At 40.4% G+C, this 13181-nt stretch overlaps 1 protein-coding gene across 3 annotated transcripts in view; it reads right to left on the reverse strand.

The window, feature by feature from the left end:
- LOC126366247 (synaptotagmin-5-like) overlaps positions 1 to 13181 on the reverse strand; it is an 85192-nt gene that overhangs the window by 4907 nt on the left and 67104 nt on the right. For all 3 annotated transcript variants that reach the window (XM_050009303.1, XM_050009305.1, XM_050009304.1), the window contains 3 exons: positions 4995 to 5227; positions 1162 to 1394; positions 471 to 678 (listed from right to left, as the gene is read on the reverse strand). In XM_050009303.1, coding sequence (XP_049865260.1) covers positions 471 to 678; positions 1162 to 1394; positions 4995 to 5227 — 674 coding nt within the window. The remainder of the gene's footprint in view (positions 1 to 470; positions 679 to 1161; positions 1395 to 4994; positions 5228 to 13181) is intronic.

Below are 13181 nucleotides of genomic sequence, written 5' to 3' on the forward strand. Positions count from 1 at the left end.
AAGCGATGCATCGTGCATCCTTACTCCTTTTCCTATAATGTTGCTTTAAGGTTTATTTTAAATAAAGACAACCGCTGCCTGAGGTCCGCAAAGTAAGCACCTTTTACGAGCCTCATTCAATTCGTATATACCGGGCGCATGCCCTGTCCCAGAAAACCATAGAAAAACGTCATAGATAATTATGTCGTGGCTAGATCTTAGAATTGATAATTTCATGATGTGCTCGATCATTTCATGAAATGGTCATATTTCATGAAATAGAATAGCACTCGTTGGCCGCATCATGATTTCATCATTTATGATCAATTGTAAGATCTGGCCACGACAGGTATGCAAGAATCTTTCCGGTCATGTAGTGAATACTATTGGAGGCAAATCTGCGGATATGTCGTGTCAAAAAAATAATTGAAGTACCCTAACCTAGCGTACCTTTTCCAATTAATTATATCCTACCAAAAAGGTGTTCTTACCTATCATAATCAAAGACCTGCAGCAACAGAGTCTTGTCGGACAGCTCGTCGTGCGAGACTGGGAACTTGAAGTGCTGGTCGAAGAAGGGATTGGCTTCGTTCCGGTGTACTGGCGTCTGGCGCACGCGCGTGTCCACCTCGGGCAGCAGGCTCACGCGCACGTACGGGTCGTTGAACCCGCCCGCGTCGTAGCCGGCGAGGTCGTGCGCTGCGGGTGTTGGGTTAGGTTAGGTTAGAAATTGAATTTTGAAGGTTATTGTTTATCTCTATCTGGAATCGTAAATAAGTACAAGCCCCTTTTCTTTTTTTTATTGTACTTAGATTTGGGGTGGAAGGCAAGAGGGAACCCACTGCTCTATTTTTCCCTAAAAAAGTAGCGTGGAAAATGCTACACCGACAAGAGCGTGGCTCTTAAGTTAACAACGATGACATTAACAAAACTATAATATATCTAAGTAAGTACATCCCAGAGCTAAGCACACAACTCAATTCTAAATTAAACCCATCGGGAATTGAACTCGGAGCCTTCGATTTAGTAGTTAAGGTGTTCGGGCATACATACTTAAAAAAACAAATTCTAACATTAGGTACCTAGCACTACCACTTACCACTACCACTACTACTGGTTCTTACCACTTTAGTCTCGTTTCATTACAGATACAAAAATACATTACATTAGCCATAAAAATACCTTCAATAAGATGAACTTCCAAATCGGATCTGTCGAAGTCATATTTGAGGCGAAGATGGATGCGGCCGAGTGAGGGCCCCGCGCCTTCCAACTCGATGACGAGTGGGGCCTCACGCTTCGTGTATAGGTCCGGCTGTAGGGCCCCCAGCGCGCTGATTGCGGCCCCCGCGCCAGGGCTGAGGGGCCCAAGTCCGCTGCTGCTCTCCACCAGTGAGTTGCTACGGTCTATCCGCCTGGAATTTGAAGTTGAAGAGTGTATTTCTAATTATATAATAAGAATATATTTCTTAATGATGTAATAAGACTCTTATTATTATTATTAACACGTTCAACGCCACGCGGCCCATGGGCAAAATCATGATTTCCGTTTTTTTTACAAAGATGTAATATAGTCGTAATCGTTGAGACATAATGTTTAATTGTACTAATATAATAAAAAAAACTATGGCTAATTTGCGAGAAAAAAAAACAAAATTGGTAACGTGCCACGCGGGTGTCCTCCATGGCTTGAAAGAAACAACCAACTTTTTTGCGTGGCGTTGAAAGTGTTAAGTAACTCGAAAAAAAAATATCATTAGAAATTTACGTAAGTTCGTGTTTTTTTTTTAGTATAGAATTCGTTACGTAGTGTCACGGGTTCGGCGTAGTTAATGCTATTTGCGGAAAATCTAGAATAAACAATTTCAAAAAAAAGTTCGGCTCTAAACCATAGGATTCTTAACTTTCTGAGTTTGAATTCATGTTTGGATAATAGATAATTGATATCACATACAATTTACCAACTATTACCAAAAGCATAGGAGGATGTTCATTACAATGATCATAAGGTGGTGGTGGACGTCCTGAGATAAAAGGGCCTCACTCAGCACAAGCTCTATGTGGGGTCGGCACAACATGCATTCCTCTTCCATTCGTCTCCATCAGTCCTATTCTCCATTTCTAATACTTGTGCTCCATATGCAAACATTTCACATACTTACCCTTCTTCACACAATCTATAATTGATATCACATACAATTTTTCAGGATTTGTGCCAGATAATAGTAATAATAGACTCGCTCCTTAATATAGGCGAGGAGTGGGTACTTATATAATATACTATACACTCTCTCTGCTCTGTCTACCCCTTCACGGATACAAGCGTGGGGCTATGTGGTTCTTGATATATCCGTATAGTACTTTTCTACCTACCTATAACGAACGTACCATAGTTATTATCGAAGCAAAAACTGCTAAGTTCAATAAATATACAGGTGCGAACGAAAACTTCAGCTCATTATTCTGAGTTAATACAAAATCAAGTGGAATTTTCCGTCGCAAAAGTATAGAATTAAAAATAATTTAAATAACCTAAAAAAATCGTGAATTTGGCGACGGAAAATTCTACTTGATATTAACTCAGAATCATGGTATGAATCATCCCCCTTAGTATTCGTTACGATGTCACTAACACCCGGTTATTCGTGTTATTAATTATGACGCACGTAACCCTTTCATCATTAAGACAAGCAGCCGCCACTCCTGATTCGTCCAAGATAGATGACGTGATCATCATCCCTCGGCCCTTATCTCACTCTATGTAGAATAGAATAGAAATTGTATATTATAAAAGGACGCCACACACAAAGACAAGACAATAACATCACTAATTTTTTTTACAAAACTATTACCAAAAGCATAGGAGGATGTTCATTACAATGATCATAAGGTGGTGGTGGACGTCCTGAGATAAAAGGGCCTCACTCAGCACAAGCTCTATGTGGGGTCGGCACAACATGCGTTCCTCTTCCATTCGTCTCCATCAGTCCTATTCTCCATTTCTAATACTTGTGCTCCATATGCAAACATTTCACATACTTACCCTTCTTCACACAATCTATCCACACTTTCTTAATGTAGCGTTCAATACACAAGTAATATATCGGTAAATACATTTGGTTGATCCGATTTCAAGCGCTGGCTGAATGAGTGGGGTTCGGCGAAAATTGAGTTTATTTCAATTTCGCTCCGAACCTTCTGTCGGATTCGAGTGTACTCAGTCATTCATTATAACATACTTCTATCTCTGTATATAAATACATACCAAGTACGCACATACGTACATAAGATCACGCCTACTTCCCGTTAGGGTTGGCAGAGACCACGGAATTCCACTTACTACGATTCTGACACACCACTTTCGCATCTTCTACGCTCATCCAAGACATCATACGTATGGTTTAAAGAACTCCCTAATAGACAGCGGCCCCGATTCCTGCAGACATCTCCTAATTTTATTTTAAGTTATACCCGACATTTTCTTACAAACTCCATAGTAATTTCGTGATTACACGTTTAGGAAAAAGTGACTGATTTGACTATTAATTGGAAACTAAGTTGCCTTTTACGCCCAAAACTATTGAAAGCGACAGCGTCTAAAATTGTTTTGCGAAATTAAATTGCTTTTTGAATGATAATCAACCTTTGTCCAAAACGGATGCGGTTTTCATTAACTCGAAACAATAATATTCCGAGAAATGGTCTGAATTATATTAATAAGCTGTCAGTCAAGTTTAAAGATCAAACGGTCAGTATGACACGAACATTGAGATATTTGAATTTGATTTAAGCGGTCAGAAAGGCTACAAGCCTCATAAACATAAATATGATATCGACGGCTGCATGAAGATTTAGCCAAGGATTCAAAAACAATATAGATGGCGCTGTTTAGATTTATTTCCTACTTTCTGATTGCTCGGGGTATAATATTATACAAAAATATAATATAATAAAACACACGCGTTTGCGTTTGCGTTGGAGACAGCAGGGGGGTTCAAATGGCCACATCGAAGAAATTCATCTAAGAAAGCAATATTGCAATTTGACATTTGCGCATATAAAAGTAAGTGCGCAATGCAAACAAATGTCAAATAGCAATATTGTTTTCTTAGATGAATTGCTTCGATGTGGCCATTTTAACCCCCAGGACTTTGGGGCGCTGAGGCCAGAGCTTTGGTGCGTGATGTTGGTCGCCGTATAGATCCTCGAGCTGGCTTTTTCCTAGCGCAGCGTATTTCAATTGCGGTCCAGAGAGGCAACGCTGCAAGCATAATGGGTACGTTCGGACGGGGCTCGCTTTCGGGAGGGCTTTTTGATACCTGATATGGTTTTCTATATATTTGTGTGCTTCGACGTATTTTAATGTAGGTATTTAATTTAACTATGTTATATATTTTATTAACATTGTAACTATTATATAATAAAATATGGCATAGAAGTATGATGCTACCTATATTTCTTCTATTTATTTTAATCAGAATACCTCCCCTCGATCTTACTTTAACTTCAATCGTACGGCGCCTGACGTCAAACACTATGATCCACGTGTACGATAACGTCAATGTGTAGTGTCTGTGTAAAAGGAGGCTTTTTGTATGAAGTGTCCGGGGTGCGACCACGGTTAAAAAAAATAAACCTAAAACATAAACAGCCTATATACGTCCTACTGCTGGGCACAGGCCTATCCTCAATCAACCGGAGGGGTATGGAGCATACTCTACCAAGCTGCTTCACTGGGGGTTGGTGGAGGTGATTATACGGCCAATAGCCGGGACCAACGGTTTAACGTGCCCTTCGAAGCAAGGAATCATCTTACTTTTTTAGACGATCAGGTGATTCATGCCTCCAAAGTCCTTACCCAACAAAGGACAGTCTCACAAAGTGATTTCGACATTGTCCCCATCGGGAATCGAACCCGGAGCTCCGGATCGTAAGCTTAACTCTCAAATCACTAGACCATAGAGGCTGTTGAACAGTATAATGAAGAAAATATTAAAAGGAAGTAAGTGACTCACCTTGGAGGCAACAGCAGAGGCGAGAGGCACCGTGGAGGCGCATGTCGCGGGCTAGACGGAGTTGGTGTGTCGGCTAATGAAGCAAGCGATCCATGCGCAAGCGGCGCGGCGCGGACGTCGAGAGATGCGGCGCGTAGAGGCGACGGTGACCGAGGCACGCCTGTAGCGCCAGCTTCTAGCGTGCGCCCGTCCGGGGCAAAGGTTCGGATAGCCGGCGATGAACCTCGGTGGCTCTGTTGAGGAGAAGCAAGACTTATAAATACAAGTACCTTTTTATATTCTTTACAATACCGCGATCAAATCCATGATGTGTTAAAGAAAGGTCAGTGCCCTGTTTATCAAAACTACACATGTAAATTACATGTTACAAGCGTAGTATCTCACAAGTATATTTTACAATTCTCTACTTTTTTTTTTGATTAACGTAATTGTGAGTAACTTGTGAGTAACACGTACTTGTGAGTAACTTGTAGCTTGTGTTGTGACACGGAACTGGAGTAAACCGAAAACATAGAAGCATGGTCTCTACCTATTTGCCATAGCGCCACAGTGTGCTTTGTTCGCGAATGGGACTCGATACTCGATGATCGTGTGTAAGAAAGCAAACGAGAGTGAGATGCCTGCGAGTAGCACAGATAAAATGTTTCTTTCTTTTTACCCGACTGCGGCGAAGCAAAAAGGAGTGTTATGAATTTATGTATCTGTATATGCACGCTGTTCCAACCTAACTTCCAAACCACCAATCAGAATTTAAAAAATGAGGTGTCACTAGAAGCTTCTTGATTGGCCGGTGGTTATAGGCTATGGGACGTCACGCTTATTTCAATGTGGCTCCCTCTAGAGGACATAAACCGAGCACGACAAAAATTTATTTGAATGGTGTTGGGTATCAAATGAAAGGGCTTAATTCGCACATTTCAAATATGTACATACTACCAGATTTTACTAGCGGGTTTTCTTGTATTTACTCGATAATTACGTTGCATTGATAACATAACTGCTTAGTCATGTTCCGGATGGGCTTTATCTCCAAAATAGTATAAATAAAAATATATATTTTTTTAATTCAATTTTTTTTAAGATATTCTTAATAGGCGTGAATTATTATGTATGTAAGAGGTATGTCTTCTTTTGGTTAAGACATGGACATTAGTAGTAGTAAGAGGAATTCCATAGTCTCTGCTTACTCCGGTGGGAAATGGCGTGAGTTTATGTACTTTATATTTAATTCTATCCCTACTTTATTTTTTAAGTAAGTAGTTTTCCTAAAAGAAGAATCATTTATCAAAATTGTTAAGGATTGTCGTCGACAATGTCATAAATGTTAAAATTTGACGTCGAAAATGACAGGATTTCGCAGAGACTCTCCAACAAACCCATTTGTTTGGATAATTATTCAGGAAAGTTACTTGATACCCGACAGAAAGCGACATTGTTTGCAGCGGTGAATTTTTCACTAGCTATATTATAGAGGGTGTTAGTGACATCGTAACGAAATTTTGAGGGATGATTCAGATCATGATTCCGATTTGAAAAGTATGGAAGTGAAAATAATTAAAAATACACCACAGAAAAGTAGTACTTGATATTAACTTAAATCATGGTCTAAATCATCCCCCTTAGTATTCGATGTCACTAACACCTTGTAAATAGTGGCAAGTTTTCACCATCTCAACTTTTTTATATTACCTGATGATGTTCCGAGATTCCAAACTGAAAACATGCCTAAGTGAATCTTGACTAAGTCTTCTATAAATATCTCTTATAGGACAAATAATTCCTTCTATCATGTGTGTTGTGAGGTGAATTACCAACCTCATTAACCCTGGTATCAGGGTTATTGTTGAGTCGCCATAGGCCCCTGACGTGACTCACGTAACGACTACGTACTTACATCAGTAAGTAGTAACCGGGACTAACGGCTAATATGCCTTATGAAGCACGGAATAATAGCTAATTTATAAATAGAGTTGCAAGAGTGGTGTCAAATTGGCAACACAATGTAGTTGTTACGGTTTTTTTGTGATATATAGACATAACTCCCGGATCCGTGATAGATAGATATTCGGAGAATGCGTGACTAGTTGGTATACCAGGTTGTGCTCTAAACCACTGAATTCGAAATTGTGTGTTTGAATTCACGTTTGGATCCTGTATAATGGATATTACGTGGTTTCTAAGATTTGTGCCCGCTTAATGGAAATACGCTCGCTGTAGCGAGTTTACATGGGACTTAAACATAACAGCAGGCCTACACTCTGGCGCGACTAGAGCGAGTAAATGTCAGCGAGAGTTTTCAAATTCGACAGACGTGTTAAGGTTCCTCGTCGACGCATCGACTTGCTCGCGTCTTGAATATGATAAGTGTGTCACACAAATAATGTTAAAATATATCAATCTTCTCATTTCTTATGAAAATAGGTATCTGTATTTTCTTTTATCTTGGGTCTTCTTTAGGCAATATACAATAATTTATAAGATATTTCCTTTGGAGTGCGACATCTTGAAAAAATCGCGGATGGCCCGGTAGTTCGTGTATCAAGGACCTTATTTTATTTCGCGTCGTGTCGCGTCGCACTTACATAGCGTGCTAGGCCTGCTGGGAGTAGAGGGTGTATTAAAATTCACGTCTACCTGCCCCTTTGGGCATATAGGCGTAATGCTATTCACCAGTTACACCACACATAATCCAGCGACGCGTTGCGTTTTCAGCCAAATTTCCGCTTTCCGGTCTAGAACTCTCGAGGTACGTTTTTTTTTTTTTTTTTTGATGTGACTTATTGTAGATTTGCCGCAGATGGCATTAACTACTTGGCCGGACAAATGGGGAGCGCTGAAGGCTCTCACCCGGTTACCGCCGTTGCGTATGTAGATGTAAATACGTTCCAGTATTGCCAATTTTCACCACGTTTGTTTTTACTGGAAAACGAAACCCTAAACATTCAACTGGTATATTTGCGTATATTTTCATTTCAGACAAATTGTACGTCTTTCATGTTCCCTTTATTGCGTTTGCAGAGATCTTATTTGGTTTTCTTGATTACCTTCGTCATACTGTATTGTTTATATACATATATACATTCGGATAGATAAATTAATGTACTTGCTCACTCGTGTTTGTAAAATATACTTAACATTGTAGATAAGATTTTTAATTAAATGTTTGTTTGATAATTGTTTTATCTTAAGTGCAGTTTTCACTAAAACAGTTGGCTCGATCCATTATAGACGGCGATACGGCTCACCATCTATCACGTTGGTCTAACAGAAAGCTCGGTGAGGTGTGAGTACTTAGATCATCTTGCGATGGATGAACCTCTGACTACCTCTGATATAGTCGTTAGCTTATGTTATGTCATATTTTATGATTTCAAGCCGAAGTTGTTCAAAATCATTGGCACATTGATGCTTGGAAGTAGGCGAATAAATAATAGGACTATACTGGGTGTTAGTGACATCGTAACGAATACTGAAAGGGATGATTCAGACCATGATTCTGAGTTAATATCTAGTGGAATTTTCCGTCGCAAAATTCATGAAATTTTGAGTTTTGTTTTTAATTATTTTCAATTCCATATTGTGCTTTTAGCTGCATAGAACCCAAATTTCAATAAAAAAAACAATAATGACAAATTATCGAAAATTTTCGATGTAATGGAGACAACAGCTGCTCGAACGGGTCAACGGCCACACGCACCGCGCCGCGCGCCCCGCTCCGCACGCCCCGCTCCGCGCGCCCCGCGCCGCACGCCGGCGGCGCGGCGGCGGCGCGGCGGCGGCGCGGCCTACAAAGTAGGCACTACGAACCGATCCTATTTCTTTCTCTGTCTATCGTAAATTATAAATTTATTTTATTCTTATTCTTAAATGGACGGATAATCAACAGGCATAAAATTTATGGAATACACATCAATTTTAAGCAGAAATCTAAAACAACCGACAGAATTAAGTTACCAGCGAGATACCTTTTTGATTCGACCGGGTTATTCATTCATTTACTCATAGGAATCAGGGCCATTATCTACCTAAAACAGTTGAAACAGTAAATAATTGTATTCTTTGTTGTCATTAGAATAACTAACAACCAACTAACACAACCACCACAGATTAGGTAATTAGTTACCTACTATGTCAACCATCCACCAACTTAGTATGTAAGTACCTACGCAAAACCTCGCTACACAAAAATCGAAAATAAATAAATCTTTTAGATCAATACCCATTATTGTTACAAAGCAAGACCTATCGGTATTATCGCTAGTATCGATCTAAATGTACTATCACTACTTTCGATAGTTTAGACAATTTTCAAGTTCAACAATTGATAATCTACCTATCGATAGTTCGGCAACTCCGCCGCGTAGGCAATGTCGGCATGTTCAAAGAAAAAAATTGTCCGAGTGGAGTGATCTTATTTTTCTTGTTACATGTTGGTACCGTACCGAGGTACTAAGTACTAAGTTATTCGTAGTTTTAAATCTCATTGTTAAATCATCAGTAAAGAACTAATTAAACCTATCCTGTTCTGTGTACAATATTCATGTAACGGCTACGTGCTTACATAAGTACCTAGTAGACGGGAGCAACGACTTAACGTACCTTCCGAAGCACGGATCATTTTACTTTCGGACAATCAGGTGATCAGCCTGTAACGTCCCAACCAAAGGCCTTATAAACAGATTTTTGTGATATGTCCCCACCGGAATACGAACCCGGACCCTCCGCATCCCATCGCTCAACCACTGGACCACATAGGCCAAGAAGGTTCTAAGACATAATTAAAGGATCCTGGGACGCAAGACCTCCGAGTTAGGGCTTGTTTGATCTGTCTTGATGGATACTCGGACGTGAATAGCCTCACGGATCAAGGGCAACGCGCGCCAATAAAGTAGGCATTACGAACAGATACTAGGTATTTCTTTGAGTTGATAGGTATCAAGTGAAGTTTCCTGTCGCCAAATTCATAAAAATAATAGATTTTTTTCAGTCCCATATTGTGTTTTAAGCTGCATAGAACGCACATTTAAAATAAACAAATAAAAATTACTAATTATTAAATTTTATCAATGTCATCAATAATAATAATAACGTATCTACAACTTCAGCTATGCGCAGGTGAATAGCCGGCGCACGGGTCAAGGGCAACGCTCGCCAATAAAGTAGGCATACGAACAGATACTATTTCTTTCTCTGTCACTTGCACCATAAACATACTTCTCTCTCTCTCTCTAGTCGTCGGCTCGACGCGGCCGCGGCCGGTGCGTCGTCGGCGCCCTTAGTCGGCGCCTTTGATGCTTTGCGCTAACGCCGCCGCCGCGCGCTTCCGCTCAGTCGAATACTTAGCTTGACCCGAATCGCGCGCGTGATGTTTTTCGAGGATATTTTTTTCGTGTTTGTGAGTGTTTGTTTCATTCTGTAAATGAGTAGTGTCGACTATGATGATAGATCATAGACCATTTACTGCGCAAAAGTATGGAAGATTGTTGATGTTTATTAAAGAGCAAGGTGTTGTGTTTGTGAGTGCGTGTGATACCTACCTACCGCGGAGGAAACGCGATGTTGCATACCTACGTGACGTGACATGTTCTAGGGTACCTACCTAGGTACTTCATCCGAAGGAATAACAATTAAGGTAAGGCAAGAGTAGGGTTTTTATTGTTAATAAGTTAGGAACGTTTTAATAACTGGTAGGTAGGTACCGTGCGTGAAAAATCGTGGCAGTAGGTGTTCTACTTCAACAAACAACATTTTTAAACGTTGAACCACTACTAAGCATCTAAATACAAGAGAATGAAAACTCCTACCTAGATATCAACATCGTATCTCGCACGCGTAACGTAGCCGCGCGTAAGTTTAGCGTCTGTGTGGCGCGTTGTTCGACTTACATTGCGGCACAGTAAAAATTGAAAATCTTAATTAAACATTTGCGACAAGAAAAACACCCACCATCGTTTTTAGTACAATAAAATAGGCGTTCCATTTTTTTTTTCGTTACGATGTCACTAACACCCTGTATATAGTAGCATCTTAAGATGACTAAGCCACATTCATACCACTTTTGCACCCCGAAAACTGAACAAATTTAAAACCACTTTTAAAATAGTAATAGATTAAAATGACAACCAATTCAAATGAGATATTTTTTTCGAAACGTCAAAACAGTAGAATAAATAAATGGCGTTGGTATGAGAAAACAAAATGGCGACGTTATCGATAAACGTGGTCAAGAGTCGTATTTATACCAAAAATTAGATTGGTCTTTGATCATCTTAGACTAGCTTCTATTTATAGCGTTTTATAATTTATCTTTCGCCCATTCATCTTCCCTAATCTAATTAAGTTCTACTAAATTATTCATGCTAATTTCTGATGCTGCGAAATGATTCATATTTTAAGGCAGGAAATTTGCAAAGTGCATATAGAATGAGGTTAGACGGTTGCTATCTCGTTAATTGTGATGGGTTTGCATATTGGAGTGTTCATTAGGAGCGTTCAGCGGGGAATAACCTTATTATAGTGGATTAGGGGGAGGGGGAGTTGCTAAGATAGTTTCTGGATCTCGAGTATAACTAAGGCAACCCGCCTGCCTGGAGTCGCTCACTGGGCTTCCCACAACTGGGTCTCACCTGGTGGGCTGAATCGCTGTCGGCACCAACAGATGCGACAGGGCCCACGGAGGCACAATTCCGTGCCCCGCCCGTGTCTGCTTGCGGCGAGAGCGCTCACGCCAGGAGGGCCATGTCTACGAGGGGAACTAAGGCTAGACCACGGAATAGAAGAAAGAGGTTGGAAAGGCCTTTTTTTTTGACGTGACTTATTGTAGATTTGCCGCAGATGGCATTAACTACTTGCTGAAGACTCTCACCCGGTACAACGTTTAAGACAACAGGCCTGAGGGTGCCCAGTTGGGCGCGAACCTCGGCTCAGGGCGTCGTCTGAGAGGAAAAATATTTGAAAGAATTAATTGACCCTAGTGGGTCGATAGCGATAAGCGCTGAATGAGGGAAATCGTCGACCACGCCGGCGGGGTCGGTATCGGGGCCCTGAAGTGTTTGGTGTCGCGAGCTGATTGGCTGCCTCTATGGCTACAGTAATCGGGTCGTCGGGATCGTATATGACGTCCTTCGGTTTGAGGCCTTTCGGCCCTAACGCGCATTTTGTATGAGCACCGCTGTCGCCGGTTCCACTCCACTCTCTTTTTTTGCTTCTGCAAAGAGATAACTACGATAACTCCACTGCTGCTCAAAAAATAGCCACTTTATGGGCAATGTATATTATATAGGCTGCAATTTTATCATTATTTTTCGTAAGATACTGCATAGAAAAGTATTTTTTTGATATATAAATAGACGATCATACTAAGGTTTTTAGTTTTCCTGTGATAAGGAGGTTTGATTCTTAAATCTTATCTAATCTTTAAGATCTCAATAATTAAAACACATACTACCGTGTTCTTCTTGCGTTAATCAGGGCTATGAGACTCCCGATATTTCAACACTGTTGCAAGTGTCATGATCACGGGACGACCGATGAAATTGGAGTGGAGTAGGTAGATCCATAATTTTCTAAGGGCAAACACATCTGTCCACCCGTTTTCTTTGCCGCTTCTTCTACATTTGATGTCGGAATGTTCGGAACAATCGGAACTCGCACCAAACTCATTACGACAAACCGCACTCACTGTGTTTGTAGATCGATAGCAATTGGGGGTACAGACTCTTTAAAAAGTACTCAAAACAAGTTGAAAATATAGAAGAGAGAAACAAGTATGGCACGACAAATTTCCGGTACACCCGCAGAAGTTGAGGAAACAATTTCAGTTTCCCTCCTAAAGTTTTGCCGTCAACAATTTGCATGCCCGACTGAATAGAATTCCATTATCACTTTTAGATACTATGTTCATACACACATAAACTCACGTTCCCTAGTCAAGCCTAAAGCCACAGCTTGCAGCCACTTCTGATGCGAAGGTTAATGACTATTCAGAAGATAGGAATGCACGGGATTGAAGCGAAGTGTGTTAGGATCGTAGCAAATGGGTATTCTATGGATATTCCATAGTCTCCTTTAAGATGGGAAATAGGCGTGAATTATGTATAATGTATGATGCATGGGAATAACCGCCTGGAAACCAACATTAGGCAGCCAAATTACGGAATTTGTTTTTAATACTTTTTGTTTTTTTTT

The sequence above is a fragment of the Pectinophora gossypiella genome, chromosome 4, assembly GCF_024362695.1.
Source record: "Pectinophora gossypiella chromosome 4, ilPecGoss1.1, whole genome shotgun sequence".
In the NCBI taxonomy this organism is placed as follows: domain Eukaryota; kingdom Metazoa; phylum Arthropoda; class Insecta; order Lepidoptera; family Gelechiidae; genus Pectinophora; species Pectinophora gossypiella.